An 18415-nucleotide genomic window follows, 5' to 3' on the forward strand; every position below is an offset into this window, starting at 1 on the left:
ACCACTACAAACCTGCAGTAGAGGTGAAAATAAAGCAGAGTATATTTATATTTACAGCTTTCATATCATATGCAAATCCATTCACATTCCACAATGCAAAAAGAATAATCATCTCTCATCGGTCGAGGAATTTCAATAAATCTCGATAAAGACTTTTATTTATTTTTTGTACCAAAATAGGCAGTTAGAGCAGGGATACATATTATAATGTTAGATATAGATCCATCTCTTTAATATATTCTTTGCATCGGTGCTTTACTCTAACAGACAGTGGCATGATCCCCTGGCTAAAACACACAGCCAGAGTCACACAGCGAGTCCGGTTCTGTCAACCGACAACACCACTGATTTACTGGCTTCACAGAGCATCGTAGTCAGAAAGAAGTAATTCAGCGGGACGTTCTGTGAGGGAATATTAAAGCTTTTGAAACACATGTGGTCAAAACTGTTTATTATTTGGGTCTAAGAGCTACTCTGTTGACAGAACGGTCTTTCTGTACGTCTCTGGTCTCCAGTCAGCGTGGAGGAGTCGCCGCGGGGGGTTGAGGGTGGAGATGGGAAGTGGGGGGAGGTGGGGGAGGGGCTGACAAGGTCCGCAGGAGCTTTGTTACCAAAAGCATCTTGGTATTTCAAATGTTACACCCAACAACAGAGGTTATCGTCATGTTCCAGGTAAGCGCCCTACGTGACTTCACTCTCTTTTAGCTCTGTTTTGGTCTCCACCACCTCCTGAGGGAAATATCTGGCTCTTTAGCTACTAAATGCTTCACTATGTTCACCAGCAAGTCTCTATCTTTAACTGTCTTTCAAATCCTTTTTCACTGAAAACAACTGCCTGCTGCTTCCAAAAAGGACCCTATGAGCAGTGAGGGTGAACCAGATCAGTGACGTTGTGGACCGGACAGATAAACAACGAACCAAAATTCACTATGAACTTCCATATAGCAGAATGGAGCTGAAACATATCTGTTCACATTGCCACACTGTTTTCACATTGTCATTGTCATTTGATACATTGCTATTATAAAAAAATATTGATTATAGTCACTTTAAGGGAAAAGCCAAATCGTCATCGTCTCACCAGTTGCAGAAGGTTGCATTTCCAAAGGTGTTTTTGTCACAGAGTACAGAAATTTACTGTCTACCCTGAACAAAGTTTGCTCGAGGTGAAAACCACATTTAAATGGTTTATTTCCACAGATTTGGAAACACCCTACTTTTATTTATTGCTGAAACGTACATTACATTATAGTTTTTTGTAAACAAACCAAAGTTGTTCACATTCACAGCTGACCCTGCCAAATCGATCAACGTTATACCTCCAAACCGATTACAAGACATGAACAATGCTGCCTGTGGGTGAAAGCGAGGGTCATGTGACTGACATGGCTGGCGTCAGCAACAGGCTGCTTGTAGTGTAAAGTTACATTAGAGCCTGTAAAATCCATAATAAAAACTTCATGTGATCATTAAAAAACACCTTTGCTGATACAACCCACTGCCGGATGACAGGTACGAATATAACGCTTTGATTGTCCACCATGTGCCTGGATTATAGAGAGACGTATGGAGCACTAAGGTCACAGATGGAGGGAGTTTTGGAACTGAAGGCTAAAAATAAATCCAGCTTTGAAAAAATATCTGTTGAAAAATAAGCTAAACCAGTTGATCATCGGGTCACGATAGTAGCGTTTACCAGAGTTTTACCTGATGTCTTTAACTACACAACCAATGAGCATAAAGAGTTCCCTGACCTCGTTAGCTCCTTCCAACCAGCATAATAATCACTGACAGCTGAAAAAGAAAAGTGAGCGTACCACACATCCAAATACCTGAAACACTGGGATGGGAACAACTCTGTCAAGATGCTTTTAAGAAACCAGCCCTCATTAGTGCAACTGAAGTGTGAAGGAAAGCTATAATGATGATGCTGATGATTATGATCGTGATGATAGTGTTGATGGAGAAGATGATACACTGTTTGATGCTGGAGTGCTCGACTAATGTAACACTGTGAATGTGGAGGAGGAGAGAGGTGAAGGTATGAGACCTGAAGGTATGAGGACTTGGAGGAGGAGGAGGCAGAGAAGCCCTTGTTTGAAGAAGACCTGGTTGATACATGTTTTTTTTTTTAAACAGAAGATCTGGGCCCGTATTTATCAAACTATTAAAAGTAAAATGTTGGACTTGAAATCCTTCACTTTTACCTTCTTAAATGTGTTTAATTTGTACGATATATTATTGGCCAAGATGAGCGATACCTTACCTTAAGCAATATGTATAATTGAGAATAAGGTAGTTTTAGTTGGTCTGTATTTATCAAGATGCAAACAACAAGAACGCATCTGTCGTTGATGATCACTTTCCATGCATCTTCATTATCTGCACTCGTCAATGTGGCACTAAATTACACCCACTATCTGTTTTCTCTACTGAATATCTTCCAGCAACAGTAGAATTTCTTTCCTGCTCCAGTTTGGTTTTCTTTTTGTTTCCATTTCATCCTATTAATGTATCCATATTTATGTATACTAAATATATTAGATTGTTTTTAATTTCATATTAGTTTCTACTGAAGATATTTTACACAAATAAAATGTATTTTAAACAGTAAAAATGTACATATTCTTGCAGAATAAAATATAACTGAGTGCAATTTAACGGGGCAGATGTTCAGTAAACCTTGACACTGATTGGTTGTTTTTACTCCAAGATTTAATTATCTGATGACTTGAAAGCTTCTCTAAAACATTACTACTACACTTTGCTGTAAATCAGAGTAGGACGCTTGATAAATGTATCCTAAGATTTACTTTTCGAGTAAAACGTTATTTTATGAATCAGTCACAATTTTAAGGAACAAGGGCTAAGGACTCTGAATGGACTCTAAAAACATGGTGAGGCTCAATACTTTATTTATTTTGAAGCTATCTAACATAGTTTTCTATTGTGTGTTGATTGAGAATTCCTGTTTGTTACAGGACATATGAACAAATCCTGAATTATTACGAGATTATTTTCTTGCTAGCTCTTGAAACAGTACTATCGAAGTATCATTTCATTTTGGCCCTTGATACCAAAATGCTGGGCCTTGTTATAAAGTTTTCAACTCATTCCTTAAGTCTGTTGTCTCAAAGGTTGGGACATGAGAGAGAGATAGAAAAAGACTAAACAGAAGCAATGCCATGAGGAAAGACAGACAGACCGGGAAGAAGATCAACATTTTGTCCCAAAAACATGCTCTTAAAGCTACAGCGTGCAAAAGTCTGCCTTTTGGTGACAATATTATCATAACAAACCCATACATGAATGCATTACCCTTCGTTAATATGAAAACAACAACGACAACAACAATAAGAAGAACAATAATGAACTCAAATCAGATAATGGTAGACGTCGCCTTGATTTGAACCTCCTCCTTAAACATTAAGGAACTGAGCTGTAGGAAGATCCACCAATCGGCTGCTGGACAGACATTAGCCCCTCCCACTTCAGGAAGTGGCAGTCCCAGATAGTCCCAGCCTCATCCGACTTCATGTGCTTGTGTAAATCGTGTGTGTGTGTGTGTGTGTGTGTGTGTGTGTGTGTGCACGGTAATGTGTGTTTACGAGAGAGAGAGAGAGAGAGGGTGGGAAGCAGGCCGATAATAGAAAATTAGAGGAAGTGTTGAAAGAGTGATGTGTATGATTTTGTCGTATGTGTGTGTATTCAAAGTCGCTCCTTGGTGGGCACCCAGATGTAAGGACCAGACTGCTCCTCAATTATCTGCTTCACCTGCGAATACACTTCCTCAAGAGTCAAGCCATGGACAATAGCTGTAGAGAGAGAGAGAGAGAGAGAGAGAGAGAGAGAGAGAGAGAGAGAGAGAGAGAGAGAGACAGATAAATTAATATCCAAGAAGACAATCTACCAAAACATATTATCATGGTAGCCCACTGTGTGTGCAGATATAAAACTATAATCAAAATCTCCATTAAAGGGGGAGTAACCTTTAAACTTCAAATTGTGTGTACTTGAGTGTGCGTAGGTTGGATCTTTACACTAAGTGGGGAAATAAGATGATTAATCCGTCCCCTCAGGGTCAGGTCCAGCCATGTTTTAACCAAACCTAATCCTGGCTTGTAGAAATTTAACAAAGCAAATCTCTCGTGGTTGACTTACATAAAACTGTTACGTATGAAGACTTTCCAATCATTTGCGTTCCAACCAATAATGTTATTGTTTTGTGAAAGGAATAGTTCAACACTTCTCTTTCCTGCTCTGAGGTTAGATGAGAAGATCAACACTTCTCTAATGTCTGTGAGTGATGGAAGCATGACGTGTGGAGACAGCTAGCCTGCCTCTGGTCAAAGTAAAAAAGAATATGCTTGCCAACACCTCAGAAGCTCACCAATTAAAATGTTACATCTTGTTAACTATTTCTAAAACAAACGGCGGTGCATTCATTGTCTGTGTGCTTGTAACTAACCGCTGAAGAACTCTGTGAACTCGTGCTCCAGTTTGACAGCTCTGTCGAAGGTCTTCCTCGCCTGCTCCTCAGTCAAACGCTTGTTCATCTCTCTGGAGCGACAAACAAGCGTTAGGAATATCAAGGAACAGTAAAATTAATTCAAAACACATTGTACATGAAACTTAACCCTCAGCAATCCTCATGGCCTCCTTGTGAATTATGACATGATGGTGTCGATATCACGTCACTTACAGGATGTTGTCGACGTTGCGTGGTCTAATGAAGACAGCGATGGGATGGAGGCCCGCCAACTGGAGACGCTTTATCGCATTTCCTGATACATCCAGTATACAGTGTTTACCCTGGAAAAGAGACGCAGAAAAATACGAATAAGGTGCGTTTCCATCCAACTGGCTCGGAGTGAATTAACTCAGCTCCAGCGTAGTTTGGACAGAAGTTGGTGCTGAAGGGTTGTACGACAATGAATAATAAATGAAGACGTATAGGTAGCCAACTGGAAACACCACATGTCTGCCTGAAAAGTCATGTGAGTTAAATCTGCCAGAAAGCGTGGACCACTTTCCACAAGTGATCTCCTGAGGTTTAGGCTACAAACCCTGGTTAGGTTTAGGAAAAGATTATAGTTTGGGTTCAGGTGTAACCTTTCTGTCAGAAAGCCCTTCAGGCAAACTTCTCCCATCCGCGTTACATGTTCCCATAATCCATTTTACGCATCAACTCTTTTTGACAAGGCAAAACCACCTCAAGCGAGCTTTAAACGCCTTTTTTTTTGTGCCTGTTTCCATACAGCTTTTCTAATGCAACACTTCAAAATGCGCACACACGTATGTGAACGTACATATGGCTGGAGTTTTTCTTTGTTTCCTCTGTTCTTTGTATTGCATCTCCTTTCTGCTCACTGAACTCACCTTGTCAGCGACTTCTTTGACCGACTGTATGCTGGTTCCATACAGATGGTTGTTATACTGTCCGGCCTCGATGAACTTGTGTTCCTGGATCTCTTGCTCCATGAGCTCCCTGGAGGACATGAAGTGGTAATCTCTGCCGTCCACCTCGTAGTCTCGGCGCGGCCGCGTTGTGTCTGAGTCACAAAGATTTTACACACATTACTCTTAACACAAGTCGTGGTCTTTTTTTGTTGCTTAGACCTGACCAATCCTTTAGCAACATTGCCCACGGCACATTGTGCATTTCTGCAAGCAGGCTGATAGGAAACATACTTAATTATATTTTTGTTTCAGAAACATCCACATTCAATGTTATCGTGGTTTACAGAAACCCTCCACGCCAAAAGTTTTTCTGACGACCGTGTTGCTATTTCACCAATAAAATCACTTCAGTCCTCCTGCTGCCTCCTCAGTCCGTCTCATCCCTGTTGCGCTGCATAAGCAGCCGTTTACTTTGAGTTCACTCCTTTGAACAGCTTTTAATAGAGCATTTAAAACACTGTTTTATAGTTTTCATAATTACCCTTTTGCCCTGTGTGCACAACTCCAGTGTCATTCCAGAGGTCACTGGTGGCATTCATCACAGAGCTCAAGCAGAAGTTACACTCACGTGGGACGCAGGAGCCAAACTTGTCAGGGAACTCGGAGATGAGGTCATCGTTGATCCGATCTTTCATTGGTCCAAGCACGATGACTGGCCGCGTGTAATTAACTGGAGTATGACAAACAGAAGCAGGTCAACACACACAAAGATACACTGTATGTTGAGTTAATGATTGAAAACAGAAAGTAATATAAGTTATCCTTCTATAAACACATGGTATCAAATCATATGTGTCTGAGTCACATATAAAGACAACAAGTGAACCTTGAGAAAGTTAAATTAAAGGAGGATGCGAAGTACTGACCCTCATGCTGCATGACAGGTTGGTAAGTGAGAAGGATTTCCTCCTGGCCAGCTGATTGGACAAAGAGAAATGAACACATTCAGAGGCACAGCGGGCGGGATTATTGACAACAAAACACACCCGAACCTTTCCTACTGTTGGACTGAGCTTCTGCAACAGCTCTGGCTGGAGAAGCAGAGAAAGGTAACTTCACACAAACACACACGCACGCACACACACACACACATGCACATAAGAACACAAGAATCACAACGCACAATAATTACATGTGCATGTGTGCATGACACATCTACAAGCACACACAGAGAAACACGCACACACATAAACACATAAACACACACACATAAACACACAAATCAAATAAAAATCGAACAAGAACGAGCAAAGAAGGAAGAGAGAGAAGAAAAGAAAGAAAGAAAGAGGTAGAGGAGGGTCTAGACTTACAGGAACTACTCTCACTATCGCTGGTGCCAGAGGTTACCAGCTCTGGAAGGACAAGACAGGTCAGAGTCAGCAACACACACACACACATACAAACAAACAGATCAGACAAAAAGACAAAGACTTACATTGTTTTTATGTCGCACAACCACTGACACACTTTCACTTATGACAGAAAACAGACGTACAATATCATTCCATCCATCCATTTTCTATAATCGCTCATCCTGGTCAGGTGAGCGGAGGCCGGAGCCTTTCCCAGCATGCAATCCCAAAGACCACGGCCAAAAAGCATGTGGACGTCTGAACAGTACAGCCTCAAAGAGACAATGTGGTGAACTGCTTTCTATAAAATGTGTACTTTATTACATTAACAAAGGCACGGAGAGTCCAGAGGGGGACAAGTCGGCCGAATATTTCGGCATCAAATATTGTTCTTAAATTCTGAAGTGATTCATTATTGCACTAAGTTGGGGGAATTCTGAGGGGCAGAATGGTCAAAAATGTAGCAGCAGATGTCCCACAATGCCGTCCTTCACCAGAGTCCCACTGCCTCCATCACGCCCACCTTCACACTCTACACCTCCAGTTGGTAATGCAGGCTAACATCAAAATGTTATTATTACAAACTTCCCAGGAACGAACACTGACAGTAATATAAAGTAACGAAGTGTATTCATTTTATATTTTAGTAATTTCCGTGAATACAATTCTGAGATATATGTAACTTACTTAAGTATCATGCTGTGTTGTACTTCTACTACACTAAATCTCAGAGGAAAATATTGTAATTATTATCGTTAAGTTAACTGCGATATATCTTTACAATTAATACAAAAATAACCTTCAAGTACAAGTTATTTTATGTTGACTGGCACAATAAATAGGTTATTCTGGACAGTGGCTTCATGGATTTAAATTATACAGATATTTAAATCTACTTCACTGTCCATTTCATTCCACCCTCTTCCTCCCCCTCCATCATGCTCATCTTCCTCCGGCCCATAGCTGGATTGAGGAAGATGAGTTCAAAGTAGGATTCAAGAGGGAAAGATGAGGGAGGAGATGAGGTAAAGGTGGAGGTGAGAGGAACGGTGGCACATCAGTCCGGTTGGCTGAAAACCTGTAGTTACACAATCTGACCAGCAGGTGCCACTGAGGGAGAGAATCCCTACCTTTATCATCCTGATCCTGGAGAGAGAGAGAGAGAGAGAGAGAGAGAGAGAGAGAGAGAGAGAGAGAGAGAGAGAGAGAGAGAGAGAGAGAGAGAGAGAGAGCATTAATCATCACACCGAAGACGATCATAACGCTATCTTGACTGTTATCAAGCACTATTTGAAAGCTCATGGGTTCTCTATTCCTCTCGCACACAGTTTGAGCGAGCAAGACTAATTTGCAGTTTTCTCAGCGCACGGAGCCAGGGGATACAGCATGTGTGTGTGTGTGTGTGTGTGAGATCATTTTTAATTATCAGCTCTTCACCGTGCAGAGTTGCTGATTGCAGACTTGCAGATTCCCGCGGTGTGAGAACAAAAACAGAGTGCGAGCTGACAACAGAGTGATACCAATAGCTGGTGTTAGACTCATGTGTCAGCTCTGATCATCACGCTGTGTGAAGTGTGATTAAAGTATCACCTCGACCTGGAGCTCAGCCTGGAAGCTTTGTAAGACACAATTAGGAAAGAAACAAAAAGCTAGTTTGTACCTTTTAATTAATAGTTAACCCGCTTACACTTTTCCTAATAACAAGAGGTGCGGCTGACATCGACTTTTTGTCAACACGTGCACATCGGAGTTCCTCAACTTGTTTATTTGTTGATTCAAAAAGTCAACTCTCAAGTAGAAAGATCAATTATTACAGGCCGTGGCATATTTATGAATATTAATGTGATTTCTTTAGAGATTCAGAGTAATTACAATATTTCCTAGGAACAAAATTCCTCACACCAGAAAGAGGAGTGGAGCTCGGCATAAAACAATTCCACTGCACGTTGAATTGTGTATGAGACAGAAATATGTGATTTGATTCAAGTGTTGAATGATAAATAGTAGAGAGGTTTAACATTTCTGTTTGAAAGTATTGTTTTTAATTGGATTTTATGAGCAGCACAGTTATGTTTAATAAAGCGGGCAAGTGAAATATAAAAGAAACACAACGTCAAACGTGATTCTGCACCTGGTTTAACAGCTCAACACGTTCTCGTTCGAGAACGCATGTGAGAAGCTCACTAGAAAGCTGTTATGAAAATTAAATTATATTATATTGCTGTAAGAATGTCGGACTCACAAGGAAATAGGAGCAAACTCTGATTAAAAGGGTTTAATCTGTTTTTAAGCATCCACCATCTTGATGTGAAAGAGGAAAAAGAGGATGACGAGTATTTCTTCTGACTTCATCTGTTACTAATATTAGTTACTCATTTGAGTGGTGAACCCCGTGCTGGTTCGTGCGCCAACACCAATGAGGTTAAGACCCCAGTGACCTTTGAGAACCATCATTTTAAAATGTATAAATCAGCTTGCTACTCACCGATCTGTCTTGAGACCTCGTCACTCTGACCGTCTTTAACCTTGACCTCTCCTTTTTCTCTGCCCTGAGATGGAAGGACAAACAAATAACAACCCTAAGGATAAATGCTAAGAGATAACAGACATGAATACAAGCATCAGCGTTTAGATGGAAGCAAACGCAAAAATGATAAATCACGTTTGTATTTGCTTCCCGTCTCCTCTGTTTAATTCTGACATTTTTTCATTTGCACAGTGTTCAGTAGCAGAAGTGAATTTCAAGCATCAATCTTGGGACTTTCTTCAGGCGCGTTAGACAATTTTCATTGTGATACACGCCTACACAACAGTAATTGTTCACAGTAAAAATAATGGGTGTTTAACCAGGCGAATGTTCGGAAGATGTTATCACAGAAAACAATTGTCACCCAACTTTAATAACCCTGTCTCCTCAAGAATTATGTCCAATGAATCTAAACTGCATTATCAATTATGTGCCCAGTGGACGGAAACAGATTCTCTCCCAGATTACGGTCGCAGCTCTAGAAACGTGTGATTAACGTCGTAAATTGAAACAAAACAAATACTCCGTCTTGGTTATGTTTGGGCAATACAATTACTTGGTCAGGTATAGTGAAGCATCATGTTTTGGCTGAATTGGCTGCATATCTGTTTGTCAGGGTATTTAAGTTACGGATGTAAATTACAATAAGTCAGTGTTGATTTTTGGTTTCATACTGGAAATGAACAGCGGATCTCTGGGTGTGAGTTCTGTGCTTGAGTGCCACACTCGTCCACCCGACCTCTACCGACACGGACGAGGACTATGATTAGAAATGTCAAAAACAAACGTAATCCAGGAGAAAATGTGTTTCCCTCCAAATGTAATTGACAATTAAATTGTATGAGGACTTCAAATCTTCTCACATCCCAAAAAAATGAACCGATGAAGTCAAAACATCCCATAACGTTCCTTGTTCAAAAAGCAATTTAACAGTTTACTAGATTTGAAACATTTTTTTTGAACTATTCTGCCTTTGAGCAGCACTATGAGATGACGGGGTTTTGAATAGCAGTGAGAGCTATCTGATTTAATTTTGTGGACTTTAATATCAAGATATTATGTAACCTGACCATGAAAAGCAGATAGATTGTTTGTTAATCTGAATGAGCTAACTGGTCTTTTTTTTCTTCAAATTTGATGAGTAAAATGACATTTTAAAGCCAATGGTTACTTTAATTGAGAAGGAGATGAAAGGGGACATGCAGGGAGGAAGACGAGGAGCAGGTAAAACAGAAAGAAGAAGAGAAGAAAGAAGAGAGGAAGTAAGCAGAAAGAGGAAGGGAAGGAGACAGAGATGAGGAAAAAAGAAGCAAAGGGTACATGGAGGACATAAAGAGGACATGGAGGACATAAAGTGGAGAGGAGGATGAGGAGGGTCATGCAGGGCATGTGTTGATGAAGTCATAATTAACATTGCATATTAGACCTCATATTATTCCCTAAATATTTCTTCTCATAATCTTTCTTCTCCTAATATCCAAACATCTGTTTGCCATATATACATTGTTTTCATACTTCTTTTCTATCATAGATCTTTTCACTTAAAAAAAACAAAATTGTATACTTTCACTCCCTTTTTCAATTACCCCTAAAGCACCAGGCTCTATTCTAACTGCGCCGTCTAATAATACCCCACTGTCTCCACCTTTGTGTGACAATCTCTACATCTATCCCTCCCATGCGCTCACTCACACTCATCCTCGTTGCCTCTAATCCTTCGCACTTACTCCTTCCTCGTCGCCTTTCTCCGTGTCATAGACGGACTAAATCTAAATCTGCTCTTCCCACCTAAAAGCCTATTAACATCTGTCTGTCACCTCCTCTGCTGGAAAACAAGGAGGAGGTGACAGGAAGACGTTTCCACTCCAGGTTTCATTCAGCAGATTCTACAGAATGATGTGTTATGAGCCAGCAGCAAAAATGACACATCAACGTAAACTGAAACCAATTTGAAACTCTCCACCGCCGACAGCTGTCCTGGATCAGGAAAGGGGAAGCGGGATAGAAGGGGAGTAGGGGAAGGGAGAAGGAGAAGAGGAAGAGAGGAAGAGGTGACACAAAAACAGGAGGAGAAGGGAAAGGGGCCAGAATGGAAGGTGAGACAGGAAGATGACGTGAAGAGGAGGAAGTGAGGAGAGGAGATAAGGAAAGAAAGAGGTGCAGAAAGGGGAGGAGAAGGCGGAAGGAGCGAGGTGGAGGATGAGAGGAGGACATGAAAAGTAAATCAGAAAATAATGCAGAGGCGAAGAAGAATATAGGATGAAGAGGAAAGGAGGAGAGGATAAGGATGAGGAGATGGGAAGAAGAGGAGAGGAAAAGAGTACAATGAGCAGGGAGAAGGGAGGAGGGAAGGAGGAACATGTGGAACAGAAATCAAGCCACAGGAGGAGACGGAGAGGACAGGAAGAGACGAGTAAAGCTGGAGGAAAAGAGGGGCAGAAAAAGGAGATGGGAGAGAATAAGAGGAGTAAAAATGGCAAGATGAGGACGATGTGAAGAAATAGATAAGAAGAAGAGGAGAGAAGGAGGAGGAGAAGAGGAGTTGGAAGGATGATTAGATAGAAGAGGGTAAAAGGAAGTAGAGGTGAGGAGGAAAAGGAGACGAGGAGGAGGGCATGCAGGGCAAATTGATTTTGTGAATGGAGAGAGTTCACATCATTGATGTTTGGCGTCCAGGCGCTGACCTTGTCACTCCCTCGCCAGGGTCAGGGCAGCAGGAAGTGAGTAACAATGACTCTAACTTCTCTCCTGGGAAAAGCTGTATGTTGCGGCCACGGCTCGGACGAACCGCCTGAGCCACCTCACAGACTTTAATCAATGAAATCAACAGCCCACTCCCATCCCAAGCCCTGTGACCTCTGACCTCCTGCGACTGGGAATGACTCCGACTTCAGGGCAGTTTGGAGGCGGGGGGCTGAGGTGGCGGGCGGGCCACCACTCCTCTTCGCCGGCGCTGCTCACGTGGAGGACATCCCCGAAATGGAACGGCAGGGCCTGGTTGGGCGTGCTCAGATCGGCCGCGCTCCCGTCGTAGTCGAACAGCGCTCTGCAGACAAGTAGCGGAGACATTTAGTTTGAAAGACTTCTTGAGTGACAATATAATCTGCTGGAGGAGACGGAAACACACAGAGTAATCATTAATGGGGTGACATTGAGTGGAAATGCTCCTGATTTTGGTTTGCCCTAAATATGAACAACACACACATGTTGCAGTTAGAAATGTCAAAATATTCATTGTACAGTTTCCCTTCTTTACAATTCAGAAGAAAACAAAGCTTTGTCCTGATGCCTTTCACATTTCTCTTCACGATTGAGAACAACTTGACATCTATCATAAAGTGAAATAATAAAATAAACTGACAAAACAATAAAGACAGACAGATCTATTGTAGTATATGAAAGACAAAACAGCTGGGGGCTGCTTTCCAACACTAATAATTTATGACGTTGTTTGTGTGTGTGTGTGTGTGTGTGTGTGTGTGTGTGCAGTTGTACACATCTGTCTGCGTGCATGTGAGTCTGTTTGTGTGCATTTGTGTGTGTCTGAACGGTGACCACAGAGTTCCAAACCAGTCCAGAGGGAAAAGACCTGGGAAAGTAGGCCAGCAATATATGTGTGTGTGTGCGTGTGTGTGCGTGTGTGTGTGTGTGTGTGTGTGTGTGTGTGTGTGTCTGCGTGTGCAAAGGAACTAGAGCTGAAATAACTGGCATCCCCTAAAGTCCCTCCTGCCTTCATCAATAAAACAGAACCTAGACAGGGAAGGAGGAACGGGGGGAGAAAATCAGACAGAAGAGGTAGACACTGAGCGTCTAACTTCAGTACAAAAAAAAATACCATGTCATGTTTTATTGATGTTGGATTGAAGATGAGAAAAGTAAGACCTCCCCCCGGGACATTACATATTTAGCTGGCTGCTAAAATGTGAATTTATAATCCTGAAATCAGATGAAACAGGACCATCAGGCACCAAGTTGTGTTCATTTCACAGGAATGTCATTTGCTGTCATTATGTGGCTTGGTACTAATTACGGAGGAAAAAGGGCCACAAATGAAAAACGTCCTCTACATCGACACTTGAAAGGGTTTTAGGATCCGCCGCCCCCATCGGCAGCAGCGGGTTTTGTCACTTGAATGTTAACATTTGTTGTTTTGGGGTTGTACAACCTTCTTCTTCTTCTTGGGAGGAAATGATTGGGAAATGAATTATTGTTACTAAAGTGTTACCAAGACTTCCAAATTGTGGTGGCTTTGATTATTTATGAATGAAACGTATGATTAAAAACAGAGCTGCCATGTGTAAGGTTACAGGTTATACTGGATGTTTAAGGTGCAGGGTTAGGTTTACATTATTGTTCAACAAATACATGCGTAAAGGGCAACTTTCAAAATATATGGTAAAAAAAAAAGTACCGTACACTGATGTGTATGTATTGTGTGTATGATTATTATTATTATTAAGTCCAAGCGATGTAAATGTAAATCAATTACCTGTTTTCAAAATTACAATCGGTTTAATTCCTTTGAGTGAAGGGGACACAGTAGTTACAGCTGTGTTTTAGACGGTGGAAATATATCTATGGAAATGTGTAACCTTAAATATTATATTTACCCAAAGTGTATTTCAGTATAACCATAGTTTAACTATGAATGTATATCGGTGGGACCACAAATATATTATTAAAGGGATTAAATGACCCTCCTTTCCTTCATTATGTCACCAAGAGAGAAATATAAAGTTAAGCAAGAAATATGAGTTCTACAATTCCCAAATGGATTTTTTTTTTTACACTGATGGATTGTTTATTATTAGGGCCATGTGTAAATGTAACTCTAAATCAATTACCCGCTCTTTGTAATACAGTTGTTTTAATTCCTGTGTGGAAACCTCTGAAATCTCATTCCTCGAGTGAAGGAACACAGTAATTACTGCAGAGTGGAACAGAAACACCTGGTCATCTTTTACACTTCTTACTAACTCAAACGAGATCGTGCTGATTTTTTGCACCGGCAGCAACCTTTAGTCCGACTGCACTGCGGTTTTACTTTTCACCGAATACTCAGATGAGATTACTGCACACATGCACTTTAATTCAGAATATTCAAGGGAAAAGACTGGAATGTGAACGTATGATAGTGCTGTATTTATTCTGTATGTTCAACATTTGCTAGTATCGTACTATAATTTCATGGAATATGATTATTTTCAGAATAAAAGTCGGATTGCATTCAAACAACTAACTCAAAAGAAAAGCCTCTGGGCAATTTAAAACCATACGATTCTGTTTCAAGAAGCAAATGTCCCAGAGGATTGTGTTTGCTCTCATGCTTAGAAACTGATATACGCACAGGAAAACTGCAGATGGTGATTGGTAGATGCTGACACTGCGTTCCAGCCTTCATACAGCTCTCGAGCTTCTGTTAGAAATCCGTTGATCAAATCCTCGGAGAATATAACGACATGTCCAGTCTGTCTGTTGAACCTTTCTTTATGAAGAAATTCTATTCATGTTCAATGTGCAGCTGCATGAATAAAATCTACGTTAAGAAAATGAAAAGCACGCACACACTGACCAATAAGTGTCCAGTCTGAGAGATCCTATTTGAATATTTAAAGCTGATTGGTCATTTCTGTGCAGTAACCAGCAACAGGGACGTCCCCTCTGACGGTGATTTATCATGTTGTGGTTGTTGCTGTTGTTTCTACATTATTCTATACAACCTTGACGTGATCTTTGCTTAGTTTTGATAAGACTTGGAGAAACGTAATTCTTGGAAATTCATAATTCATAACGCACAGGCGCTGTCATTAGAATTTGCTTTGTTTTGATTAAATCCACAAGTATACAGTCAAGTACCGCAAATACACATACCTATGGGTGACTGCTTGAAAAAATGAACAACATGGGTTGACGGCATGCAGCTGCAATGTCACGTTTCCACACATCTTTCGATTAAATCTACAGTTCACAAACAGGACCATTTGTTTTAATGGTGAATATGCCAATACAGGTCAATCCAGGTTTTGCCAAGCATTGTGGGTCCGCTAGCATTACCTTGAACAGACCGTAAGACATAAATACATTCAATCCAATTGCTAATTTAGATGAATGAATCTGCTTGCTTGTCAGGCAGTCTGATGAATCTCTGACACTTGTTGGACTAAAGGGCTGAATGTGGAGTTTGGCCTCTATTTGGTGACTCTGACCGCAGCGCCGCTCCGTGTGTGAGTCAGGCTGTGCGAGTGGTTCAAGGTGACTCTGTTCCAGCTGCTGCCGTACGCTTCCTTGCAGGCCACTTGCACACAGCTCAGGTCAGATGTCCCTTTCATGCGTAGTAGTTGTCAGCTGGAGTTTCCTCTGAGCTTTGCTTTTTTTGTTGTTGGTATTTTTGGAACAATGTTTAATCTTTCAGTGCTCGTTTCTCCAATCTAAGGTGATGCTACCAGTCACAATGTCAACCAAGAGACAGTTAAGGGTTCGTGGCTGAGACAACTCAGTTTACTTTTTTTTCACAATATCCTCCATCACAATTATATTTTTTATTCATTCATATCATATTTTACATGCAAACATGCAATTTGGTTTCTGCATTTAATCCATTCTAAGGAGCAAACTATGGGGATTGAACCAGCATATGTTGTTTACTAGCATCTACACAGATAATACAAATATGGATATAATAAATATTATAGTATTGCGTAACCATGAACCTCATTGACTATTTATAACTTCTCGCTCATTTTGCCTAGAAATAGACTTTGTTCTTGTTCTTGACTATTTATTTCAGTCACTTTATTTAACCATGACATTTTTAATTTTAACTCAAAATTACTGACAAAGACTGTTGCATAGATTTGCATTTTAATAACACGTTGAATAATTTTCAGTTGTAGCCTAACTGATTTAACACTAAAAGGTTTCTTTGCCTTTTTAAAGCCAAACCAGTGGACTTAATAATTAGTGTGATCATTAGAGCTACTGTCTTTGCTTTCCATTGTATTGATCGACCAAGAGCTCCATTGTGACTTATCTGGACCCGGTGACCTCACGGTTAATCAATATTTCAACTGCCGTGATTCTAGTGAAGAAAGGATCTTAAAAATTGTAGTTGGATTCGGACTGACGCTGCTTCTGGGCTCTGCAGAGGATGGACGGGGTGATTCAGAGAAGACTGAACAATCCGGACAGGCAAGGACAAGAGGACAAGAGGAACACACAAACACAGGAAATTGAGAGAGTCGACCGGCGATGGATGTGTTTGTGTTTTTCGACAGTATTTGCTCGAAAATCTAATTGTGATTTTAAATGTGATAACCTCTCCGGCACCCTCTGAGACACACAAGACGGAGGGCAGACAGTTGAGATAAGACCTTAGAATAGTTGTGTCACTCTGAAGGACACTAGACAATCAGTCACCTCTGACTGCAGTGTGTGTGTGTGTGTGTGTGTGTGTGCGTGTGTGTGCGTGTGTCTCACCTGACGTATAGTGTGCGTTTCTGTGTGGAGCGCAGCGACGTAGAGCTGGAGCTGACACTGCTGGTCATCATCTGTTCCCTCAGGTCATGGATCTTCGCCTCGAAACGACTGTACTCTATACACACAAACACACACACACACACACACACACACACACACACACACACACACACACACACACACACACACACACATGATTGAAGACAAACACTGTTATATACCTAGCAGAGCTGGTAACAGGTTATAAAAATAATGCTGACAAAAACATCAATAATCTAATTTACAAGCAAAACGTTACTCCACATTAGACGCAGCTGAGCGACAGGGATTTTTTTTTTTACGCTACAATCATCTTCGCTCGGGAGTTCGGAAATCTCTTAACGGTTTGATGATCAAAGAGAAGATCAGAGGCATGAAAAAACACAGCTTTAAGGATGGTGGAGGGTTTATGAGCTGTGTAGAAGTGCTGGACTATCCTGCTTTGCTACAAACTCTTAGACACACAATACAGTCACACACACACACGTTAAAGTCAATAGCACACACAAATTAAATGATACACAGACACACGCATTGAGTTGTCAACTGATTCTCTGCAGCCATAATCTCACAGTCTGTTTGATCTGAATATTAACTCCTGTTACATCAGACCCAGTCCATGTCAATATCACACACACACACACACGCACACACACACACACACACACACACACGGTTGGAGACTCAGATACACCACTCCTCTAATACTTCTTAATATCTGCATTTACAAATGTCTTCACGCAGGATGTTTTTGTATTCATGAATGCAGATATCAGAATGTATTTATTGAGATAAATTCATCCATGCAGTGTCCAAGGAATTATGGTTTCGCTGGCTGGGAGAGAAGGAAGGGCGTTGTGTAGATGGATCAGGTGTCACTCATTGGATAGGAGGAGTTAGTTGATTGAGAGCATCCTGAAACAAAGACTGAACGCCAGGTACACAGCACACGACTGAGGTCATCACATCAGTGAGGTCATCACCAGACATGTTTCAAATGCTGAACAAACCGAGATGTTTAGAGGTCTGGAGCGACGTCTTTTAGCGCAGACCATTCCCTTCCTCTTTCCCTCGTTGTTTCCTTCCTTCAAATGGTGACATGTTTAGTTTCATAAGTCTACCATGCAGTGGGCTCCAGCCTCTGTTTAAACCACACGAAGACCAAACAGGCGAGTCTGCAATGAACACAAGCGGCGCATTAAACATGCACACTGAGTTCCGACTGTGACGTTAAAGCAGCTCAGCAGTGGTGTGACTTAGCGTCTTTGGTGCAGGAGTTACGCGTTAGTTAGCTCATATTTGTTTGTCGGCTGTGATGGATTCAACTCAAAACACAAAACTGGAATCAAAACACACACGGCAATGCTTTTGTTTTCCTCACACCTGTGCAAATTCAAATTTCACCAGTGCATTTGCAGATGTTTTCCGTCAAAAGCAGCAATTATTTTTCAAACGTCTCTTTCAGCCTTAATTGCCAGGAACCGCTGTTTCCCCATCTCACTTGAATGACAAGTAGTAAATAGAGCAACCAGTTGGCCAATCAATGGAAAGTGCAATGATT

The 18415-nt window shown here is 41.1% G+C and overlaps 1 protein-coding gene across 7 annotated transcripts in view; it reads right to left on the reverse strand.

Moving 5' to 3' along the window:
• Window positions 1-20: 20 nt before the first annotated feature.
• LOC137793409 (discs large homolog 1-like protein) overlaps window positions 21-18415 on the reverse strand; it is a 91026-nt gene continuing 72631 nt past the window's right edge. For 6 of the 7 annotated variants that reach the window (XM_068589530.1, XM_068589533.1, XM_068589531.1 and 3 more), the window contains 10 exons: window positions 16816-16930; window positions 12203-12385; window positions 9298-9361; window positions 7943-7958; window positions 6327-6377; window positions 6029-6130; window positions 5380-5552; window positions 4703-4812; window positions 4469-4560; window positions 21-3815 (listed from right to left, as the gene is read on the reverse strand). In XM_068589530.1, coding sequence (XP_068445631.1) covers window positions 3709-3815; window positions 4469-4560; window positions 4703-4812; window positions 5380-5552; window positions 6029-6130; window positions 6327-6377; window positions 7943-7958; window positions 9298-9361; window positions 12203-12385; window positions 16816-16930 — 1013 coding nt within the window. In that variant the 3' untranslated portion in view covers window positions 21-3708. Of the gene's footprint in view, window positions 3816-4468; window positions 4561-4702; window positions 4813-5379; window positions 5553-6028; window positions 6131-6326; window positions 6378-6770; window positions 6813-7942; window positions 7959-9297; window positions 9362-12202; window positions 12386-16815; window positions 16931-18415 lie in introns of all 7 variants that reach the window. The other variant, XM_068589537.1, reaches the window with a different exon arrangement.

The sequence above is a fragment of the Clinocottus analis genome, unplaced genomic scaffold (assembly GCF_023055335.1).
Source record: "Clinocottus analis isolate CAN_PGR_092001 unplaced genomic scaffold, fCliAna1.0.p SCAF_23, whole genome shotgun sequence".
Taxonomy (NCBI): Eukaryota; Metazoa; Chordata; class Actinopteri; order Perciformes; family Cottidae; genus Clinocottus; species Clinocottus analis.